We start from the raw sequence: 22,857 nt of genomic DNA on the forward strand, positions 1-22,857 counted from the left end.
TAGCTGTGGTCCTCAATATGTATTGGACATATAATAAGAAGATCAAAACATCAGGCTAAGTTCTGTGTGAGACAGAAAAGACACAGAATTTGCAAAATAAGGAACACAAGACTCCAATTAGTAAAAGTCCCATCAAAATAAGTCTCTTTTGTTGTGGAAAAAGTCCTATTTACTGATGAATCCAAGCTTAGGATTGAAGCAAAACTAACTATGTGAGGCGAATGACAGCAGTGTTTCAAACCCACAGTGAGAGATTGTGGTGGACATATTTAAGTCAGGCTGTTTTGACTTCACTGGAGTTGGACATCTGCACAGAATTCACTCTTCCCTCACCAAGGTGAAGTATCACTGCATTCTTCAGACACATGCTCAACCCTCTGGTTTGAATGTGGAGAAGGATTCATACTACAGCAGGATAATGAGGCCAAAAACACCGCAAAGCTTTTTCCTAACTGTATAGCCCCATTCACACTGCTCTTTCAGTGTGGGAATCATGCGCAGATTCCCCACGTCGCTGTCTGCGTGAAAGTTACAGATGCAGAGAGGGGAGACAGATCCACTCTGGCTCTGATCCACCTCCAGAGGAGAGCCAGTGTCTGTGTGAAACGCCAGCAGAGATAACAGGGATGTGTCGGTCTTCACTCATCAATTAAAAGAGAAATGTCCCACATATTAGTGTCTATGGCAGCTTATAATGAGGAAAAAAATACTGCAGTGATATGTGAAAAAGTGTCTGTCATCCTGTCTGTCCTACTAACTCCTCCACACATTTCTGCCCAAAAACAGCATCCATCTCCAGCAGCAGAGCCAGGCGGCTCCCGCTGTGGAATGGCAGACTGTTGCAGCAAGGAGCAGCTCTGGAGGATGAGTGACCCCGAGAGAAGCGGCTGAGGACTGGGAGGGAGGCTGGGAGAAAATGGTGTGTTTGCCTTCTGTTTAAAAACTACAGCTCACAAGATATCCATAAACGTAGATTATGAGAGCTACTGTGTAAGTCAGTAAAGCCATAATAAATAATGTGCGGGTCACACAAATCAGACAAATTAAATATCAAGATCAAGTTCAGCCTTGGCCCCATTTCTTATGATTTCCTTTTTGTGATCCGAGCATAAAATCAAAATTACCCAAAAAGGGTTAGGGTTAGGGTTAGGGGTTGATACAGTGATCCACAGTCACTGTCGAATCATGCTGGGATAACATGAGTCATCAGGTTTTGCACAAACTTGTGGAGTGCATGCCAGCATGAGTGCATTCTTTCATTAAAGCAAAACTGGGACATACCAAATACTAAGATATTTTGACATTCATGGACATTTTTCAAAAAATCTTCTTTGCACTCTAATTGTTAAACTGATATTATCAGTTTATAATTTAAAAATATATAAACTAATGGAAACAAATGCAGGAAAAAGACTCCCATACTACTTCTTCACTTCACTTCACTTCATCTCTTTTATCTTCCTAGCCCCTATTGCCTTTTGTGCTGCCCATACCTTGCTGTGGGGTTTGGCAGAATGGACCAGTCCACTGTGCAGTGCAAACACATGTGAATCCATTAATGCCGTCGGTACAGGTTCCTCCATTCTGACAGGGATTGCTGGAGCATTCATTGATATTCTGGTCGCAGTTTGCTCCTTCCCAGCCAGAGTTGCAATTGCAGATGTAGCCAGGAGCTGAGGTGGTGGCCTGTGATAGCAGTAGTGAATTAGTCAGACATTCATGAATCTGTTGTTACAAACTGATGATACAGATTGATTTGATTCTATAGTTTCTGTTCTGGAGAAGGCAGACTTTGGATCAACACACAATTATTTTTACTGGAATCAATTCATTGTTGCTTTTGAAATTTGGTGACTATAGGAAAATATAGAATAATGGCCATAATAGCCACGCTCAGAGCCGGCTCTAGGCATAGGCTGTATAGGCGAATGCTAAGGGCTGATACTGTAGTGGAATCACAATGTCCAAAAGACTGAAAACATCCGGCGCCCAGGGAAGGAAAAAAAGGACAGGAGAGGAAGAAAAAGTGAAGAAGATACAGGTACAGTAACGATGTGATGGAATGTGATGAATTTAATTTAATAAATAGTTTAAGGAATCATAGTTACCATTGTTGGGGCAGAGTGTTAACTTGCTAGCTTACTTTGGACGATAGCAGCATTGTTTAATAATCAGTAAATAGTTCAAGTCCATGTAAGTTAATGTTACTCCACCTTAAATTTATCAGAGACATTTGGAAAGTTAACGTTAGGCCTGTTCAGGTGTTATTTTAACCTGTTGGCTGTGTTTTCCTGTTTGTATGTTAATTAAAATGGTATTAGCTGTCCATCCCCTTTATAAGCAATAGGGTAGTTATAAGTCTTTGGTTTATAGTGTCACAGTTTACGTTTGTTAAAATTTACATCAGTGTTATGATGTAATGAGTGTTGTAAGTGCAGTTAAAATGTATTACTGTTAATACTCCATACCGTACCTTTCCCATTACATTCATAGGTGATATATATATATATATATATATATATATATATATATATATATATATATATATATATATATATATATATATATATATATGTATATATATATATATATATATATATATATATATCACCTTGCACTTTACTAATTTTGCAATGATGATAAAGTTGTGTATATATATACATATATAGTATATATGTAACACATATACTTCTCTCTTCAGATGCACTTTTAAAATATTTCACCACTGGTCCAAGTGACACAGCATCAGGTGCTCCGGTCCCCTCATTTTATGTCACTTGTTTTCGTGTTCACTGTTTTTATTTTGTATGTAAATAGAATATTCTTTAATGTGTTTGTGCAATGCCTTATTTATATCATTTTTTTTTAGTTATCACTAGTTTCTTCAGTTAATATTTGGTGTGATATTTTTGACTTAAAAGAAATACAATTTTGAATACATACATGCAGTTTCTGTGTGAGTGAAACTGACAGTGATGCAAAGGGGCGCCAGCTAAAATCTTGCCTAGGGCACCAAATTGGTCAGGGCCGGCACTGGTCATGTCTTAACATTAACACATATATACCCACAGTCACACACACTTACCGTACACTGTCCATTGACACATGGGTTGTTGGTCTCACAGATGTTGCTGGTCTGGGTGCAACCGTTCGGTCCATAACCATTACCTATGTAGCCTGGAGGGCATGTACATACAGGGAGAGTTGTGCCTGGTGGATGTCAAAGAGTTGAGCGAGAAGAAAAGAATACATGGTTATGTTTCAATGCAAACCTCACTCCTTAATTGAACTGAAATTGAACAAGTATTACATATCTATTCCATATAGGATGTAGTATTACACAACCGTACTTTTGCAATTATCATATGTGATGTATTGTATTGTGGGATTTTAGCAGAAAGTAACTACCATCTGCATTCAATTGGGGGAAAATGTAAGATACAACACAGTAAATTTCACACAATTTAGATAACATGATGGGATGTTATTATACTATAGAGTTGCCTATATATTTTCATACTGATTTCAGACAAAACCTGGAAACTATGTGCACTTTTTTATAACCCCAATTTCTATTTGTTGATTATCAATGTAAGCATTTACTGTTTACTTACTACTAACAGACTTTTTATATTTTCCTTTTCCATTGTTACAATTTTATGTTTATTTATCTTTAAAGACATGTGTTTTACATCAGATGTCTGACTCTCCCTCATAACCAAGAGGACCAATAACCAATAACATGATGCAGGTGTGTAGTAGACTCAAAGGTATAGCTATTTCTTGCTAAGTGAGCCAAACAGAGCACCATTAAAGGTTTTATACATGTGATTTTGAACGTTAATAAACCAGCAAACAATCATTTTCTAGGTGATTTCAATGATTTCAGGCTAACTAGCAAGATAATAATTATGTTACATGGATTTTGGAAAAATGCTTCTCCAATGGTGATTGTTTTGACAGTTTTGATCAGTTGTATTTTATTCCTGTCGAGTTTGATTGAAGGTTGTTTTAAAATCTGCAAAAAAAAATATCTGATAATGTAAATAGGGTCTGGTGGTTTGACAAGCAAAACACATTAACACCAGACAACCAGAAAACATACAGTAAGGAAATAGCACACTGTCCTCTTGCCAATGAGCCAAGAGACACTATTACCGCAGAAATTGGGCTCCGGAGGGTGAATGACCCGGGGGGAGCAACAGAAAACTCAAAGAGCATGTGGTGTATTTAGCATCAAAACTGCAGCTCAAAAACTGCTAAAATAAAAGCCTTTGCTAGAGATATGTTGTGAGTAAAGAACATAATGTGTAAGAATTGTGTCTAAAAATGATGAAGTATCTGTCATGTTTTGTTCAGTTGTGTACTTATCCCAAATGTTTCCAACAATGTTCAAACCCAGAGAAATCCATAAGCTTACTTTAAGTTACAGCACAAACACATTGATTGAGTGATTTTTTTTCTCATCAATGAAATGAAACATAATTCTCTCTTCACAATTGTTCTTAATTCCCAAATGTCAACCGACTAGTTGTAAAAAAGTGTTGTGATGCAATTATGCATGATTCTCAATAAGTTTAACCACAAATATCACTATCCCATTTTAAAGACACTGTAATAAAATCAATATATGTGTGTATTTACCTGGGCTAGAGGAGCAGGTAGCTAATGGGTGACAGCCTCCATTGTTGGTATCGCAGATATTGGTCTGGGTGCATGTTTTCCCATCCCCCTCATAGCCTGCAAAAACACAAGAGTTATCAGTTTCTTTTTATTTCTGGTATTGTCATGGTCAGAGATGTTCTGGTACCATTTTCCTTCTTGATACTGAGTCTTTAAACAGCTATATATACTACAAACTGTTAGAATATACCACATTTTGAATAAAACAATTTAAAACAGCAGTGCAACAGCAATTAAAATAAATCTAAAAAAAATGTTGATGCCTGTACTGTGTCCACCCTGTGTGCATACTCTGCAAATACGAGGGGCACACATCAGAGCCCCAAATGTCAGTAGTCTAGATGGTTGCCTGATGATTGCCTGTGCATGCTTAGAGGATGACATATGACTTGAGGATTGTACTAGAAGCATACATCCTTGTCAAGCTTACATTCTTTAAGTTTGATCAAAAAATGAAGTCATTTGTCAAAATAGGCTGACAGTGTGTCTAATCAACATTGCCAGGAAAGGATCTATATGGAAAAAATGCCAAAGCACAGTGGAGTAGCACTTTACGCTTTATACCATTTGTCATATGTCACATTTTTGGTAAAACTGCCTCGTATATAACTAACTTCTGGTCCCACTACTCATAGGCACATCAGATTGACAAATGAAAACACACTGTTTTGCTGGTGGCTTTAACTCCCAGTGATCTGTCTGCTTTCCAACAGAGTGCCTTGGCCTCTCTCAGTGAGGCAGGATCTTCTGTCACAGTCGGGGGCCCACATGTGGCATCCCACAAAGATCACTTTTACCACCAATAGTACCTGCAATCAGTTTGGGGTCCAAACCATTGCTAATTCCTTGACTGGCATGCTGTATAATAACCAGTATAAACTAAATTCAGGTTTGAGCAGAGGTCAAAATGCAAACCTGGAGTGTACATTGCACATGTACTTCCACATTTTACTACCCAGCAGATTCCTTCTGACCTTCTTGTTATGAGTCAAGCAGGTTTTACATACCGTCTCTGGCACTCAAGAAGAATTAAATCGACTATGGTTCTGTAACTTTTAAATAACTCCAAGAGTTCATTGTCATTTGTAATACTGTTAATGAAGGTTCTCACTCATCCAGGTCATTGTTATAAGTACTATATCGTAGGCAACTTGACTTGTTTCAGTTTCTTGAAGATATTTCACCTCCCATCCGAGAGGCTTCTTCATTTCTAACTAACTAGAAGGGAGTTGCAGGCTTTAAAACTCTGTGTGGTAGTGTCCTTACAGAGGGCGATAAGAGGAGGGTTATAAGTTTAAAGGAACAACTGTCTTTGAACTCACCTGATCCACCTTCAATGCAGTATTGAGTTCCCTCCCCAGACAGCTTAAAAACCATCCACACCTGTGCTCACCTAGTCCTAGCAACCCACATGACAGCTGGTTAGGGTAAAGACCCACAAGTGACCTGACCGACTCAGAAAACTTAGAGCTCACATGTGTCCTTGATGACTCTTTATGAAAAGAGTCTACTTCAGGAAAATGAAACAAGTCAGCATTTTCGAACATTTGGAATACTTGTGATTAAGATGTACCATACCTGGAGGGCATGAACCACAGTGGAAGGAGCCCATGGTGTTCAAGCATTGCACCATGGGAGTGGTGGAGCAGCCACCATTATTGGTCAAACATTCATCCACATCCTGACAGCTATAGCCATTGCCTTGCCAACCTGAGATATATTAGAAGTTATTACAATAAAACAGTGGTGATTCACATAACCACAGTATGAGCTATACTTTTTTGTTAGTTGCATGCATACAAAAACAAATACAAAAGTACAAATATAATGTGGCCAACTTATTTTTCACAATTTCTTTCGTTTTTCTTCGCAATTTGTTGTCCAGGGCTACAATAGAGACCAGTTATTCCATCAAGGAATGGCTATAGCTGGATCAATATTATTTAATAGGATGCAATTAGTAACAACTGGAGCTGAAACAGGCAAATCTACTTAATTATATCAACTGTCACCTTTAAAGCCAAGTAGGCAGTTGACTTCCTGTTCATGAGGAGAATCAACCTAAGTTTGTTCATGACAGAAGATCTGAGGGAGCAGAAAACAAATTTGGGGGGTACTCAATTTGCACGTCAGCTTTTAGGAGCACACAGGCAAGATGCAAGAGGAACAGTGTAACTTCATTTGAGCCAGCAACTGTGATTCTTATGCCTTTAATGTTCAAAGTTGTTCATATTCACTTTTGGGGGGTTAAATTACGCTTGAAAATTGTAATACTCTGATTATGCATCCACAATGGCCTGTTTTAGATAACTGTACCTGCTCCACACCCATTTTCGGTATAATACCGTTCTAATATAGTATGTGCTTCTGGTCACAAATTAAGCATTTGCATTCAAAAACAGAGCCCAGGATGATTTGGGTTAATGAGTGTTACCAGCAGGACAGGCTCCACAGTAGAAGGAACCCTGAGTGTTGTAGCAGGGAACAGGGGGGTTGGTGGAACAAGGTTTGTTTTGTAGGTTACACTCATTCACATCAGCCACACAGGAAGGGTTTCCGGCTGGAGCCTCCCAGCCATTCTGACAAATGCACTGGTATTTAGGCTGTTCAATGGAAAAATGGTCACAGTGTGAAAAATCTGTCAAACAAAGTCATATCTGCAGTAAAGCGAAATCATATACATACAACAGAATAAAATAATCTTGAATTAAAAATAATAAATATGCAAGAGTATTTGTTTGCAATTATATGCCATACCTGCATACATTGCGGTTGACATTGTTTAGTTTTTTTTCTTGTGACAAATGTACTTATTGTAAGTAGCTTTGAACAAAAGCGTCTGCAAAATGGACTAAATGTAAACATAAAGGCCAAAATAAAAAAAGGTCAGCCTTTCATATTGTATTTCCAATTCATATTAAGACTCCGTTACCTCAATTTTAGGAGGTGTGTCAGAAGGAAAGTCTAATGGCTTTTATATATTACAATAATCATAACATAACATAACATCATAAAAATTGAAATTAGACACTTTGGAATAAAAGCCTTCAGACAACTGAGCCTGCATGGACTACGACATAAAACTGTTTCTAATAAATGCTAATGAAGCTACAAAATTGTTCTGAATGTTGACACATTCTGTAACAAAACAAAACGAATGATCTTTGCAGAGTTTGGAGGACCCTGTAGAGCAGGGAACAAGAGCCACAGCTCAGTTAGTTAGATCCAGCTACAGAGTCTTTATAAGAGCCAGACCCTCTTGAGAATGAACAGCTGGAGTCACTTCAGATTCTGGTCTGATCCGGAACTATTTACAAACAGGAGGAAGGTTGAGAAATGACTTTTAAATCTTGGGATTAAAAAGTGAATTTTATCCTCACTCCTGTTTATCAACCTGACCCAGCAGTAATCTGCAGGGCTGATCTCTGATTTTGGGTGTTTAGGTTCTATAATGTGAACTGCTGACTGGAGCTGGAGGGTAAATGTTCTTTACTTGTGAGCAACATTACAGAGAGGAAAGCGGAAATGAACAGAGTGTCTGGTTACTGGGCTACTGTAGACAGAGTTGACCTGAATTTAACCACACAGACACACACAGACCCTTGGTGTGTGTTTTTGCTTAAATGTTAACTTTCGGCTAATGTGAAGTAAAGTAAAGTGGCTATTTGGGGTGGATCAACACTTCATGAGTAAGGCAAATCAACACAAATGCTCGTGCCATCAAAATCACTTCACTGTTGGTGTATACACCATTAAACAACCACCACTTCTGATGAAAAGTTCCTTAGTTAATTGGCTTTTGTAGTTTCTGGGCTCTCCTCCTCAAACTTGTCGGTGTGTAGTTTGATGATAGCAGAAAGAATTCTGCGGAGGCAAGACTGGGTGGAATGATAGAGCAATCTTTATTGAAACAGATCTCAAACCCTGCGTCCTAATCAGAAGCGGCTGCTTTCTGATATTCTCATCTATCTATATCTATGGAAAAAGCAATGCCAAAATGCTTTGCCCCCTGCCCTATCAGACTTCCTATCGATCCTTCGATCTTAGGAAAATCTACAAGTGCCACCCCTAACCTTCTCTTCCTGCACGGACCTTTAGAGTCCCTTTTACAGTACACACCCACTTCTTCAAATTGGTCACTTTGGTAAATTATCCGATATACTAAAAGAGGAGTTGACCTGTCTCCCTGCTCATCTCCCATAACTCATCTAACTTGGCTGCGGTCAACTTTAGGTCCTGTCCCCAAAATGACCCAAATGGGTTCCCTGGCTTCTACGGGAACATTAACATTTAGGCATCTCCCACCATTTGGCGTGCAGGTCAAATTCAGGTTTAGTGTTTTATGATGACTTGGGTGTCTGCAAACTTTTGACACCCTCACAGTTGGAAACCAACTCCTGGACCTTCACTCACACAAGGAAAAACAATTAGTCATCGTTAAATCTAAACCATGTAAACTCAAAGATCACAATGTGTTGCCATCCCGATACCTCACTTTAATAGAAAATTGCATGAAACCCTGTTGCCTTGTACCATTTAAGTTTTTACATGAGGTGAAACTGTACAGTTCTAACTGTACAAACTCAACCATAATTGGATGTAGTAGACATATCAGGTTTACATTATCAGCCTTTACTCAAAATTATTAGTTCACATATATTATCTAATTTCTGTAGTCTCAGTTGTATGAAAACTGCATGACTTGGCTATGAAAATACCTGAATTGTCGACCGAGCCAGCTAATTCCGGTTCAGCACCTGGCTAACTTGAATAGGGATAAAATAATTTAATCGTGCAACTTTCCACTTTTGTTATTGGACCGAATGGCTCATATTATGATTGCGAAACTTGTCATTTAGCAAGGGTTGTGACACTCAAAGGAATATATAGTAAGTAGCCTACGCAACTCAGCAAACAAAGATAATCCATTTTATACATTTTAATGATTAATAAAAATGCAACAAATCATAATTCTAATTCTGTTATTATGGTCAGAATCATAATATTATTATCTTCTGTATACTGGTTAATTCCAATCAAATATACAGTATTTATCCTCCTTATTGTGCTTCCATGAATAAAAATGACACTCTATTGTGCAATAATGTACTGCTCAAAGCTTCTAAAAACTACGACACAACTACTATTGTTCATCGTCAGATGAAAAATAAAAAACAAAATTTGTCTTTGTTTTATGTGTTATTTTGTCCAATTAATGGTGCTATGGACAGATAGTAAAAACAGCTTTCAGTGTAAATGAAATCTTGGACTTTCAATCTCTTGCCTTTACTTTTTAAATTAGTCAAGTAAAGGATAAAGTGACTAGTTACCTGTCCAGCTACAATGCGGTCTGTGTCAATACAGGTGCCATGTACACACAGGTCCTGTCCTGCATTTCTGCAGTCATCGTAACGCACAGTACAGAGAGTCCCAGACCATTCAGGAGAACAGTTACAACTGCACAGAAACAGAAATGGTACTGATGTTAGCTTTAAGTGAGAGCTTGTGAAACTAAAGACTAACAGAGTGTATGATTCATAAATAAATATATCCCCCAAAAGAATTATTATTATACTCAATTTCTGATTCACACAGCATGCGGCAATGGTATACAATGACTGACAAAAGAGAAGCACATTAAAATTTACAAACATTCATAAAAACACAGGGACAAAATGAAAAAATATATATTTTCTTTTTTTCAACAATACTTAACAGTTTCAACTAATTTGAAAAAATACATTAAGTAACCACAATAGGTATTTAGAATTTGATTAATTCAAAGATTTAGTAATATGGTATTCACATTTCAATCAGAATTTTTTACCTTAGGATCATGTGCTTTATGTTATTTTAGCAAGTGTAAAGTAAACCGTTTTCATATGCATCATTTTGCCAATATAAAGGGCATGTGAGAACAGCAGGGTTAAACTGAAGATCAAAACTTGTTTGCATTATCAGCTTTTCAACAGAAGTAAGAATAGGTACAAAAAAAAATCCAAACTAACATTAACATTTAATCCATAACACCACAATAGCCTATATGGGAAGTTTTGGACATACGTGAACGATCCAGGGGTGTTGACACACGTTGCTCCATTCTGACAACCCTGAACAGTTCCAGAATACACCTGACATTCGTTTACATCTGTTGCACAGTTAGGACCCTGAGAAACGGGTGAGACATCTGGTTCAGAATCAACTTAAAGAAAATACTTAAAAGACTTTTGTGACCTTTGTGTTATTAATTAAGAGAAATATTATATTTTTAAAGATTCTGAGAATAATTCTGAGCAAAGCTCTTTGCACACTGGGGGCAGGGTTTTTCACGTGATTAATTTGCACATCAATATTTTTTTCCAAACCATTTGTTTTGGCTTCAGTATATATTTTTTTAAATAGAGCATGAATATTAGCAATGCAACAAAAAAAGCGACCATTCTTTCTTTATAAACACACATGTACATTTTTCTAATCTTTCAAACAAGGGCATCAGTCAGTCACATTGTGCGGAACTGCCATGACATCACAACAATAGCAGATCCGTTGATCATTTGTGTTTTTAGCCACACAGTGTTATATGACGTTGGACACAAGCATTATAAAGACAAAAGACTGAATGACAAAGTGTGGAGTAGAATTGCTGAACAACTTGGCCATCAGGACATTAAGTGGCTTAGTTAGCAGTTTTGGCTAAGGTAAGCTAGCTAGCTAATGCTGACATGTGGGTTTCCCTCATTTGTGTTGGAACCTAACCACAAGGTCTTAACAATAGAGCGGCCTGCCTGTAGACCAAAGCCTAACATGTGGCCTCCTTTCACTAGCAAAGCCTGGTAAACAAAGGAAAGAGTGTAAACCCAAGTGTCCAGGAGGGTGTGCCTGGTTGCTACAGTTTCCAATGTTGAAACTCCTTTCACCCAATTGCTTATAGCACACCTAATTGTCATGTTCCAGTCAAACAGCCGGATGCACTGAGAACCTGAAAACAGCTGCACACCTGTTCCAAGGCAGTCACATCTTAATGTGTTGCTGGAAGCATCAGCTTCACGTGCATTGCAAGGGAGCAACCAAAAGTTTGGGTTATACCCTCACAGTCTTTTGTCTCACTGGCTGAGCCACAGACTGGCCTGTTAGGCAGAAGGGAGCCATAATGAGTGTCTGGGCAGATACTAGAGATGTATAGCGTGTGTTTGTATGCTTTAAAGCAACAGTGTTTGTCCAAGTCCTTTTCTGAAGCTGTTTTACCCTGTAACTCTTTGCACTTGCTGCTTGTTTCTTTGTGCTCATCACGATCTGATTTGAGCCTCTCCACGCTGTGGTTCTAAGTGTTAGCTTTGCAGCATTATATAAGCTGCATTTATGTCAAGGATCAGCAGATGATGGTAAATTATATACAGGCCACATACAACATGTTACACACATGCACCAAGAGTACGAGTGTGCAGACAAGTTGCTCTTTTTGTGGAGAGCCAGTTGGAAAAGATAGGGATTTCCAGAAGTCTTGTTCCTCAGATCAGAACATCAGAACTTCAGATCCGTCTCACAGCGAAGTGAGATTATCAGCATTTTTTTACTTGGATATAGTGTTTTTTGTCAAAACATTTCAGGCCTTTGAACGACTTGGCAAGCGACAAATGGCAGAGGCTCTAGAGCTGTCGATTGAGCTCGATTATCTGATGCATTACAACACTAATGTGGAAGATTCTGCATTGATGCAGAGACAAACCATAACTGAGAGTCTGCAGCTTGTGTTGATAGTTGCTTGTCTGGCCTCAACTGGACAATAAAGTTGTTCTCCTTCATTTTCACTATCTTCTAAAATAAGATGTACCCAAACTCTCTTCTCCTTTTGTCGAGTAAGGAGGACAAGATCATCATCACCAGACGATGTTGAATCCATCTTTTTTTTCTGAAGAATGAGATGGCATGAATCTATTCAAATCTTTTATTTTTGTACGCGTGTTGCAACTGTCGCACATTTACATAACTTCTGATATGGATAGTTTTGACAGTTTATTTTTTGTGGTTATTTTTCATACCCCCCAGTGTGTAAGGGCATTGTGCTCTTTATTCATTAATCTAGGCATATTTTGTATCATTCAAATATTTTTGCCTGACTGTAAATATTTATTATTTTACAGCACTATTATCTGGATGCAACTAACGGTGAGGTTCAATCCAGGAATCTAAGAGGAAACTATGTTGGCCTCAGTTATACATGTGATCTGCTGTGTCAACTCCGCTTCAGCTACACTGCTCTCACTATGCCAAGTGGTATTCATTAATACCAATAATACAATTGATACATAGTACACTATAATAAGCACCCCATAATGTAACAAATAGTATAATACTCACATTCCAGTTGCCGGAACACAAACAGTAATATGAGTTGAGTGTATTCAGACATGTTCCTCCATTCTGACAGGGATTACTGTTGCAAGACACCTTCTGGACTGTCTGGAGGATAGAAGAGGAGACAAAAGACAAGGACAGAAACACATGTGTAGTACAGTATTTGGATGAGCCATTAATGTTTTGCATAGCCAGACTTTTCATGTTCAAATTGAAATGAATAAATTCCATCCTACATAGATAATAATGGAATGAATAGAATAGAATGGAATGGAATAATTTTTTATCTATGATACATCAAATACTTCTTAAATATCTTACCAATTCAAGTGTAGTCACTTTATTCTCAAGTGTTGACACCTGGAAAGCATTGAAAGAAGCAATGACAATATGTTTTATGACACTGCTTATTTACAGGGGCATTCAAAATAAGAAAAAGTTAATAGATAGAAAAATGGCACATAAATGCAAACCAAGAGACACAAGTCTTAAATGGTGTACCCTGGTATCGAGCTGGTTCAGTTTGTTTGTGACATCAGGAGGAACTCCACCTCCGTTGGACTTAATGTCATCGATCTCTTCTTTGTTGGATTTGATCTGAAACAAGACAATTCATTGATACTTCAGTAAACAAAAGTGAAATTCATTAGTACAGTGTGATTTGATTTATCACTTTAAAACAAATAGTGAATTATTTCTTTCATATTTCCATATTTTGTATTATTGAATTTGAATTTGTAACACAACAAACTACTTTATTAATCTTAAAAATAAAATCTAAATTATTAAATTTTAAATAAGAGTTTTTAAATGTGCTAACATTTGAAGTACAAGATGTAAAACTGTGATTATTCTTTCACATTACAACAGCCCTTTTCAAACATCTAGCTTTCGTCTTTGATGGAAAAAAGGTATAATTGACATTCATTCCCGGTCAAATGACTGAGCTGTGCACTGATCATGCTGTTTAACCAGCATATTGATATGCCACACCTGGCCTCTACTTACTAACACAGATTTATGCAAATTTGCTTGATAAATCAACCTTGTGTGTCCACAGAGAAAGGTTCACATCTTTTACTTCAATTGAAAAAAAGCAACCAAAAAAAGAATTGCCTTCATATTTTTGTAGAATGCACTTAAATTGTTATAATCAACATTTTTATGTGTGAAACGTCAATACGAAAGGGATCAACCATACTGATCACCCAGACACAGAGAATTATCCTCTGAATCTACAGCTCCCCTTGGCTAGATGTAGCTTTTAGTGAGTGTCAGCTCAGTATTAGAGAGTCAAAGATTTCCCTAAAAAAACAGAGCAAGTTTACAGGAAGATTATTCAGAAGTTGGCATTTTGTGTGATGTGGTACCACCCACAGTCTTAAATACAAATATCGGATCTGTAACAATGTGTCAGATGTAATGTAGGTGCCAATTAGAGACAAAACTCATGACATCATAGCAATGTAATGTCTTGAAAACTTGTATCTTGAAGTAAACATGTATGGAATGCTGTGATTCTACCCTCTTACTGAAGTTACATAGTGCATAAATAAGAGATGGGTGGCAGAGTGGGCTATAACAGACACACCATTTGCACTTTTAGAAGACAATTTACCCTCACAATGAAGCTGTTATTTTAAGGGGGAAAAGTAGTAAGGACAACTAAAGACCGTTACATTTTTTTTTTTTGCTCGCTTACACATAATTTTATTTCATCATTTTCATTGTACCTTTCAATTTATGTTTAAACTTTGTTTGTACCCTCTCAGTATAGTTTTCAAGTCATCAGTGATATTGTTGAGTTTAGGTGTCTGCACACAGCCCAACAGCCACCCTGACATAGTATGTTTACCCTGTTGCTGTCTGGCAGACGAAACAGAAGTAACCATTGCTGTATCACCAGACTATAGACCAGCTTCTTTCCTAAGACTGTGACACTCCTGAACTCATCCTCAACATTTCACATGAATAGTTTATATTCTTACTAGATTATTCTTCATTAATTAGACTGTATAGTTTTTGTCATTTTGTGTGTATGTAGCTAAGGGGAATAACAACAGATATTTAATTAAACTGTACATCCACTAGGGACAGGGGGGACAGGTCCCCCCACTTTCCAAAATCCCGTTTTTGTCCCCCCCACTTTTATTTAATCCAGTGGAACGCAGTAGCTCTCAAGCGTCGGATACTCAATGTAATGTCGTCATAGAGTTTTGTGATTAAAAAATGAAACGTTGTCCACGACAGCAAAATTTGATGCTTGTCTTTAAAAGGAAGAAAGGAGACGTGAGTTGGCTGATAAAAAATGCTATAGTCACTGAGCCAGAATAACGTCTGTCTAGTTAACTGTTACCTTGATGTGAGCTAGCTATTAGCCTGCCTAACTTGTCACTGTCACTTTGAAAAAAATGGTAGAATTTGGGGATCTACCTACCACTGTGGCCAGTGGTTCAAAAAGTTAATTTCCCACCCTATTCTCATATTAGCATTGATTAATGAAAGTTTCATGTTGCTGCTTTCATATCAGAAACCAGATGAGGTGCCTGAGAAAGACAGGGAGGATATGGCAGGGAGAAGCACTGAGTTGCAGGTGGTTATAGGCTCTGTATAAAAGATTAGGTGATTCATCAATAATGAGGGTAAGATGTTAACATGATAGAAGTTAACACAGTTTAATCCAAAACTCATTCTTAACTGTCACATACTGTCAGTGATGCTACGAATGAATTGAATTATTGATCAATTTCAAAGTGAAAAGTACATGTTTTCTAACCAGTAACATTGAAAAAAACTACCCTATGTTTTTATATAAGATGCAAGGTGAGGAGAGACCTGAGGGAGCAGGCACAGGCTGAGTTAATATAATCAATGATATTATTATTGTAATTCATAGTTAATATAAACTGTGTATACATCATATTTTGATAAATCTTTTATATGTTGTGATTGAAGTTACACATGGAACATTATCTGTTGATGGTTCTATAAATAATGTTCATCATAATGTGTTGCTTTTAAGTAGCTGGGAATATGATTAAAAGCATGTAGAAATGTATAAAATGGTATTCAAATCAGACCCCCACTTTTTGTGTGTCGTCGCTACAGATAAAATGAATGCATACAGGGCATAATACATTTAATGTAAAGACTGTGTATCTGACACTTGGCCCCTGATCTTTGGTCCTCTCCAAACTGCTGTGTCTGCTTTCTAACTGGTAAATCATTCATTGTCTCACATGAGCAGCAGCCAGCTTTCAGTTTGTGTAAAGCTGATAATATGTTTAAATGAAACATGTACTGCAGTGATGTCTTGGAGTACAACCACAATAAAGCCATACCTCATAGATAAGTAGAGAATTACAAAATAATCATGCCAAGATCACAGGAATATTTTAGAACTGGGGTCAGCAGGTACAATGGTTGGTACTGATTCTTAAGACTTCAGCAAAAACATGTCCCAGTAAGAAAAGTGCTAAATCTGTTGAAAATAAATAACATTTTCTTGTTTAAAGTAATCATGGTTTCTTTACATATGATAGTCTATAATTTTATAATTTATTTAATAACATGTCAGTCCAGTTCCTACAAAACCAGCTGTCCCAAAAAAGAGAACAACATTTCAATGTACTAAAAGCTGTGAAAATTTTTTTGTAAAATGTATAATTCATATTCCAGAGTAGAACTGAAACATCTTTAAACGTAAAAGCAGTACATTTTCAAAAATATGTATTCTTATTTTGTGATAAGTCAAAATGAGGGCTCAAGTTTTTGTCAGCACTTTCAGATATTTATGAAAAAGCAAAACAATCAGGTACCCACATAGTCAACTATATTCCTGAGGACCCCCTTCCCCCGGCCTCTATGTTTGCTAAATGCAACAACATAAAAAAAAAAGTTACTAGTAGTTTGCACATTTTCTATATTTTTTACATATTTATCGCAGTGTCAACTGTATATTTAAACTGTTTTTTAAATAATGACATAAAGGTATTCAATTTAATAAAATTAAGATTCGCTGGGTGATCACCATCAGACATCAACCGTCATCTGTGTGATATATGTGATTGCTTCTTTATTTCCTACACAAACAGGCCTAGGTATCCCAATATGAATATGACCCCAAATGACGAACACTGTAAATGAATTTAGTTGCTATGTTCACAACCCTTTTATAAAATCTGAGGCCTCAGTCACATTAAGCTCCTTGTCAACATCGTCAGGTCTGGGACACCACAAGCATATGTTTTTTTTGTTAATTTTGTTTTCAATTCATTTGTTTACTACAGAGCTCATGAGGTGAAATGGATGTGTTTTTGTTTTTAAATTTAGTCGCATCTTTCACACGATGCATTCGCTCTCTGGCTCGATCAGTCAGCTGTCATTTGTCCACTGCATTTCAGAGCTTCAGGAGGAAGACTGAAGTAAGTTTGCTTGTGCTTAGTGCCACTGTGAAAACTGAGAGAATGCGATCTGTGTGAGAATCTTGTGGAAAAGTGAAGGTCTTTTACTAATTGTACATTATCTGTCACAACTTTCACATGAATATGATACTACGGTATATGCCCTTGCATTTATTGTTAATTGTTTGTCTGACCATCAGTCGCGCTGATGGCATAAAGATATGGAAATCATGGAAAATGCAGAAAGTGTGAAAAAGTAAATCTGCACAGTGTTAAATCAAAGGTTTTGCTGTGCTCACAGCCAAGGTGCAGGAGAATGAGGACACACAGCCCACCCACCTTGTTGAGAGACTGCACCACACTGCAAATCACATTTATTTCATGTAACTTAAGCTTTACATTGAAATATATTAATATTAAAATTATCCTGATGTAACTGGCAGTGAATGGACCATTTAGCTCACTCACAGGTGATATAAATAAATGAAACAATGAACTTGTATCTGCCCAGACGATTTCTCCAACACTGCATGTTTTTTTTTCCTTTCTTTTTTTAATGAGAATTGATCACACAACATAAAGGTATTGATTCATTATTTCAAAACATTTTTTTTAAATAATATTTTAGTTTTTTTTATTATTTCAATGCAGGCAGTTTCATAAAGGTGTTTGTTTATTGGTTTTCAGGATGATAAGATTTTTTATTTTTTTTTTTTCAAATAAACCCCTCACATGATAGGTTAGAGGTGTTTGTTCGATTATGTTACACACAGGTACCAAAACAGTTTCTGCTATCGGAGTCACAGTGGCTCATTTCTCCAGATTTATGTGCGTAGGCATGGATCAGGGTTTCTATGGAGCACCCCACCTCTCCTGTCATTTTTAAAAGATATATATAAATCCTAATCCCAAGCTCTGTTTAGAAAGTGGCACTCACCTTCTTTAGTGCGTACACAACGTTTATAAATAAGTCCTCTAAACAGTGCCTATGACCCACATGATTATTGTCCCATCAAGTGTGCCTGTTAATTATGGAAAAAGTCTACACTTACCTGTTTTAAAAGTTGCGTGAGGTCTTCATCATCCACTTTTACCCGTCCTGATGGTGATGTCTGAAAGCGGATCTCTTTATTTGAACCAGTTGTGAAGACAAGGTGACCATTCTCTGACTGCATACGAGGCCTATAGGGTCAAATCAACCAAATTCAAAATTATTTTTTGAAAAGAGAACTTGAAGTTTGGGAGTCCCACTATGATCCCCATACATTCAGAGATTGCTGCTGGTGTTCTACTGGAAGTCAGTGATGAGTTTTTGATTGTTAGACAAAAAAAAAGTTCTGTAGGGTATAACAAATCTAATATATTACACAAATAAAAATACTCCAAACGTTGACAGAATATTTTAAGAAGTGAGATATTGACTATTTGTCAACTATTTTGACCCATGGCAGACCTTTTTCTGTACATGATCTGAAAACTTTAAAAGAGAAACATTGAAAATATAGTCAGGGAGAATTATGACTATTACAATTTGCTTATCTACTGACCAGCTGCTCACAAACTGAAGTGCCAATTTAAGTCTGCATGTAACAAGACAATACCTTAAATAAGTAATACAATTTTATGTTCCATCACTATATGAACCAACCCTCTTTTTGATCTCTGCAAACCCCAACTCACTGGTCATTGTCAACGGTCCTCTTGTTTCGTCCCTGTGCTGTGTCCCCTGGCTCTCCTTGCAGCCCTACCAGAAGGAAAATGAGTATGACAGACAGCCACGAGAGCCGCAGTGTCAGCGCCATAGAAAAGAGATGTGTTGCTTCGACACTGGAAACAACTTAACTGGGGTTTGATGAGCCTCCACACTCTAATTTTCACTGCCAAGACTTTGACCTGACAGTACAACCATAAAGTGCACCTCATTTAATGAAGCTGATTAACTTTAGTGACCATGGACCTGCACATGATTGTAGGAGATGAGTAACCTGCTTCATGTGACTTTGCTTATATGTGCTTTGCAGATGTCAGAAGTGGGTTGCCACTGTGAGATGAATTAGTAGCTAAAAAATGTTTTCATAAAATATTTTTTTTCACATAAAAATACTGTAAATTATATTTACTATACTCACATCATAAACTTCAACACTGTTAGTAGACTTTTGAAATCTCATCCAAATTATATTTCAAAACTTAAATTAATTAGTTTGAAATGTTTACTTACAAACCAGTCAATTTATCAGAATAGTCCAGTGTCATCAAAGGATAACGCAGGGGCTTGATCAGAGGGGCCTTATAGCAACCACATGAATCCTAAAATCCTCAGTTGTCAACTGTGAAGTTCTCAATATCAGTATTCTGTCATATTACTTTTATGTTTTTAATATACATATATATTTATTATCAAAAGCATTATGTGTAGGATTTATCCTTATAACAAGTAGCAGGCTTCTTCAGTTGCATTCATTTGAGGCTTGGCCCATTGTAGTCCAATACTAAAATATTTAAAATGTACAAAGTGCAAAGTATATAACCATCAGCATAACCACTCACCTGAACTCACACACACACACCCACACACACACACGCACACCCACACACACACACACACACACACACACACACACACACACACACACACACACCCACACACACACACACACAAAGTTTGTGACTTTGTGAAATCATGTGAGAGGGCCAGTGAGGTTAACAACATTACAAAGTTGAGGTGTTCAGTGATGTTTATAGGTATATCATTTCATATTATACCATCATCAAGAGGCGTACACCCTTTCCCACACGGAAGGCTATGATCTATGAAAACAAACTTGAGATGTGCACACCTCGAAGTAAACTCTGACCCATGCATGCAAACATTTTGAAATATGAGAGGCATTATTCTGTGCATAATAATACAGCACATCTCACAACTGACTTCACTTCATATCAAATGTTAATCATAGATCCATGTTATCATTAACATTCAAACCATCAGTTGTACTAAAGGATATTTGTTCAATAATCTTTTAAACGTGCAAGATATTAGTCACCTCCAATCTGAAATCAATATTTCCTCAGCCAGTGCTGTCTCACCATCACTGTGAGTCCTAATCATTGGCCGTTTTCACCATAACTAAATTAAAATAAAGAAATGAATTGTTTTCACAGATCCATCCTCGATTTTCATATTATATCTCAGGTATTTAATTGATCGTCACGATCATTTTGGAAAGTGGAACAGTCACTGTTAACATATACATTTGTGCATAATGCTGCATCTCTCTGAATGTGGTCTAAGCGATAGGATCTAAAATGCATCCTCAATGCGCTCTGGTGTGTTCACACTTGTACTTGGAGCTGTTTATACAAAGTTTGAACAGGGCCTTCAATGTTGTCTAAACCAGCCCTCTTAGTGTGGCTATTACTGGTCTGCCTATGATTCAAATCAAATCAAATCAAACTTTATTTCTATAGCACATTTCATACAAATCAATATAACACAATGTGTTTTACACATAAACAACAACATGATTAAAGGACAAGTGCAAAAAGTTTGTGCAACTATACAAAGAACCAGCGCATGCAGCCTATACAAATCTTACAATACACAGAACAGACACATGCATGCACGCGCGCACACACACACACAGACACACACACACGCAAAAACTTAGTCATAAACTTTAGAAAAAAGTAAGGTTTTTAACCTGCTTTTAAAAGTGCTCAGTGAAGGAGCGTCTCTCAAGTCCTCAGGCGGGGTGTTCCATCTACTTGGGGCATAGATACAGAAGGCAGCCTCCCCTGCTCTAGAGTTAGTGCGAGGGATGGTTAAAAGACCACTGCCGGTGGACCTGAGAGTTCTTGCTGACTCATATCTAATGAGCATGTCTTTTATATACTGAGGTGCAAGGCCATTTAGAGCTTTGTAGAAAAGTAGCAGAATCTTAAAATCAATTCTAGTTTTGACAGGGAGCCAATGTAGAGATCTAAGAACAGGTGTAATGTGTTCAAATTTTTTTGTTCCAGTAAGAACGCGTGCAGCCGCATTTTGAATGAACTGTAATCGCTGTACAGCAGATTTTGGGAGGCCAGTGAATAGACCATTACAGTAGTTTAGTCTACTTGTTATGAATGCGTGGATTAATTTTTCAGAGTCTGCTTTTGACAGGAAGCCTCTTAATTTTGAAATATTTTTTAGATGATAAAAAGCTGATTTTGTGATGTGATGGATATGGCTCTTAAAGTTTAGATCACTGTCTCTGATTACACCCAGATTTCTAGCTTCACTTTTGCTCTCCAGGGACAGAGAACTGAGATAAGCTGCAATTCTCTGTCTCTGAGAATGAGTATTTCCGTTTTGTCTTTGTTCAGTTGTAGAAAGTTCTGTGACATCCACAGATTGATATCATTAATACGCTGAGTTAGGGAGTGAATGGGTCATCTGCATAATTATAGTACTTTATGTTGTGTTTCTTTATAACATGTGCGAGTGGGAGCATATACAGATTAAATAGTAACGGACCAAGAATCGAGCATTGGGGTACTCCACACATAACACCCACTTTGTCTGAGACAAAGTCTCCAATGGACACAAAGAACTGCCTGTCCTGTAGGTAGGTTCTGAACCAGTTTAGAACTGGGCCGGATAGGCCAACCCATTTTTCTAGTCTCTCCAATAAAATATCGTGGTCAACAGTGTCAAAGGCAGCACTGAGATCCAGGAGCACAAGAACAGATACTTTATTAGAATCTGTGTTTATGTGCAGATCATTCACAACTTTGATAAGTGCTGTTTCTGTGCTATGGTGAGGTTGAAAGCCAGATTGATAAAAGTCTAGAAGGCTGTTTGATGTTAGTTAGCTGTTAAGCTGGAGGTAAACTGCTTTTTCAAGTATTTTGAAATGAAAAGTCTAGCACATTTGAAAATATGGAATATTTCCACTGTGCACAAAGTCAAAGAAGGAGGAAACCCATGGGTAGCAGGAAATAATATCAAATTCATACCGCTAACAGCCTTCAAATAGGTATAAATAGTGAATACAGTATTGCATTAGATAAGACTGGAAAATCTTTATTATCCCTCAGGGGCAATTTGGGTTGCAACAGTAACCAACACAACCAGTACACAGAATCCTAAACAGTACAATAAAAAGTGACAAAATACATATAACATACAGGGGGTCATCTTAAAAATAATACAGTGAGAAACCAACTTTCACAGTGCATCAATCTTGTGTTTAATGCAAAAGCAACTAGACCTACAGCTTATTTGGCAACTGTACAGCAAGTTATTTTAATTGTCTGTTTGATTGGCCCTGCTAGGTGATGTTTGCCTCCTCCCATAATGGCAGGAGTCAAAGCTGTCTGGAGGGGTTAACAAGGAGTAACTGGCTGCTGTATTACTGTATACTGTATGCAT

The 22,857-nt window shown here is 37.3% G+C and overlaps 1 protein-coding gene across 1 annotated transcript in view; it reads right to left on the reverse strand.

Annotated features, from left to right (window-relative positions):
• cubn (cubilin (intrinsic factor-cobalamin receptor)) overlaps nt 1–19,287 on the reverse strand; it is a 114,734-nt gene extending 95,447 nt beyond the window's left edge. Inside the window, exons 1-12 of the mRNA XM_030398587.1 lie at nt 19,122–19,287; nt 18,494–18,623; nt 13,540–13,635; nt 13,360–13,398; nt 13,042–13,143; nt 10,747–10,850; nt 10,014–10,140; nt 7,118–7,286; nt 6,262–6,393; nt 4,645–4,740; nt 3,086–3,210; nt 1,494–1,686 (exon numbers count right to left, since the gene is read on the reverse strand). Of these exons, the coding sequence (XP_030254447.1) occupies nt 1,494–1,686; nt 3,086–3,210; nt 4,645–4,740; nt 6,262–6,393; nt 7,118–7,286; nt 10,014–10,140; nt 10,747–10,850; nt 13,042–13,143; nt 13,360–13,398; nt 13,540–13,635; nt 18,494–18,623; nt 19,122–19,243 (1,435 nt within the window). The 5' untranslated portion in view covers nt 19,244–19,287. The remainder of the gene's footprint in view (nt 1–1,493; nt 1,687–3,085; nt 3,211–4,644; nt 4,741–6,261; nt 6,394–7,117; nt 7,287–10,013; nt 10,141–10,746; nt 10,851–13,041; nt 13,144–13,359; nt 13,399–13,539; nt 13,636–18,493; nt 18,624–19,121) is intronic.
• Nucleotides 19,288–22,857: the final 3,570 nt, after the last annotated feature.

This window comes from Sparus aurata, chromosome 19, assembly GCF_900880675.1.
Source record: "Sparus aurata chromosome 19, fSpaAur1.1, whole genome shotgun sequence".
Lineage (NCBI taxonomy): Eukaryota > Metazoa > Chordata > Actinopteri > Spariformes > Sparidae > Sparus > Sparus aurata.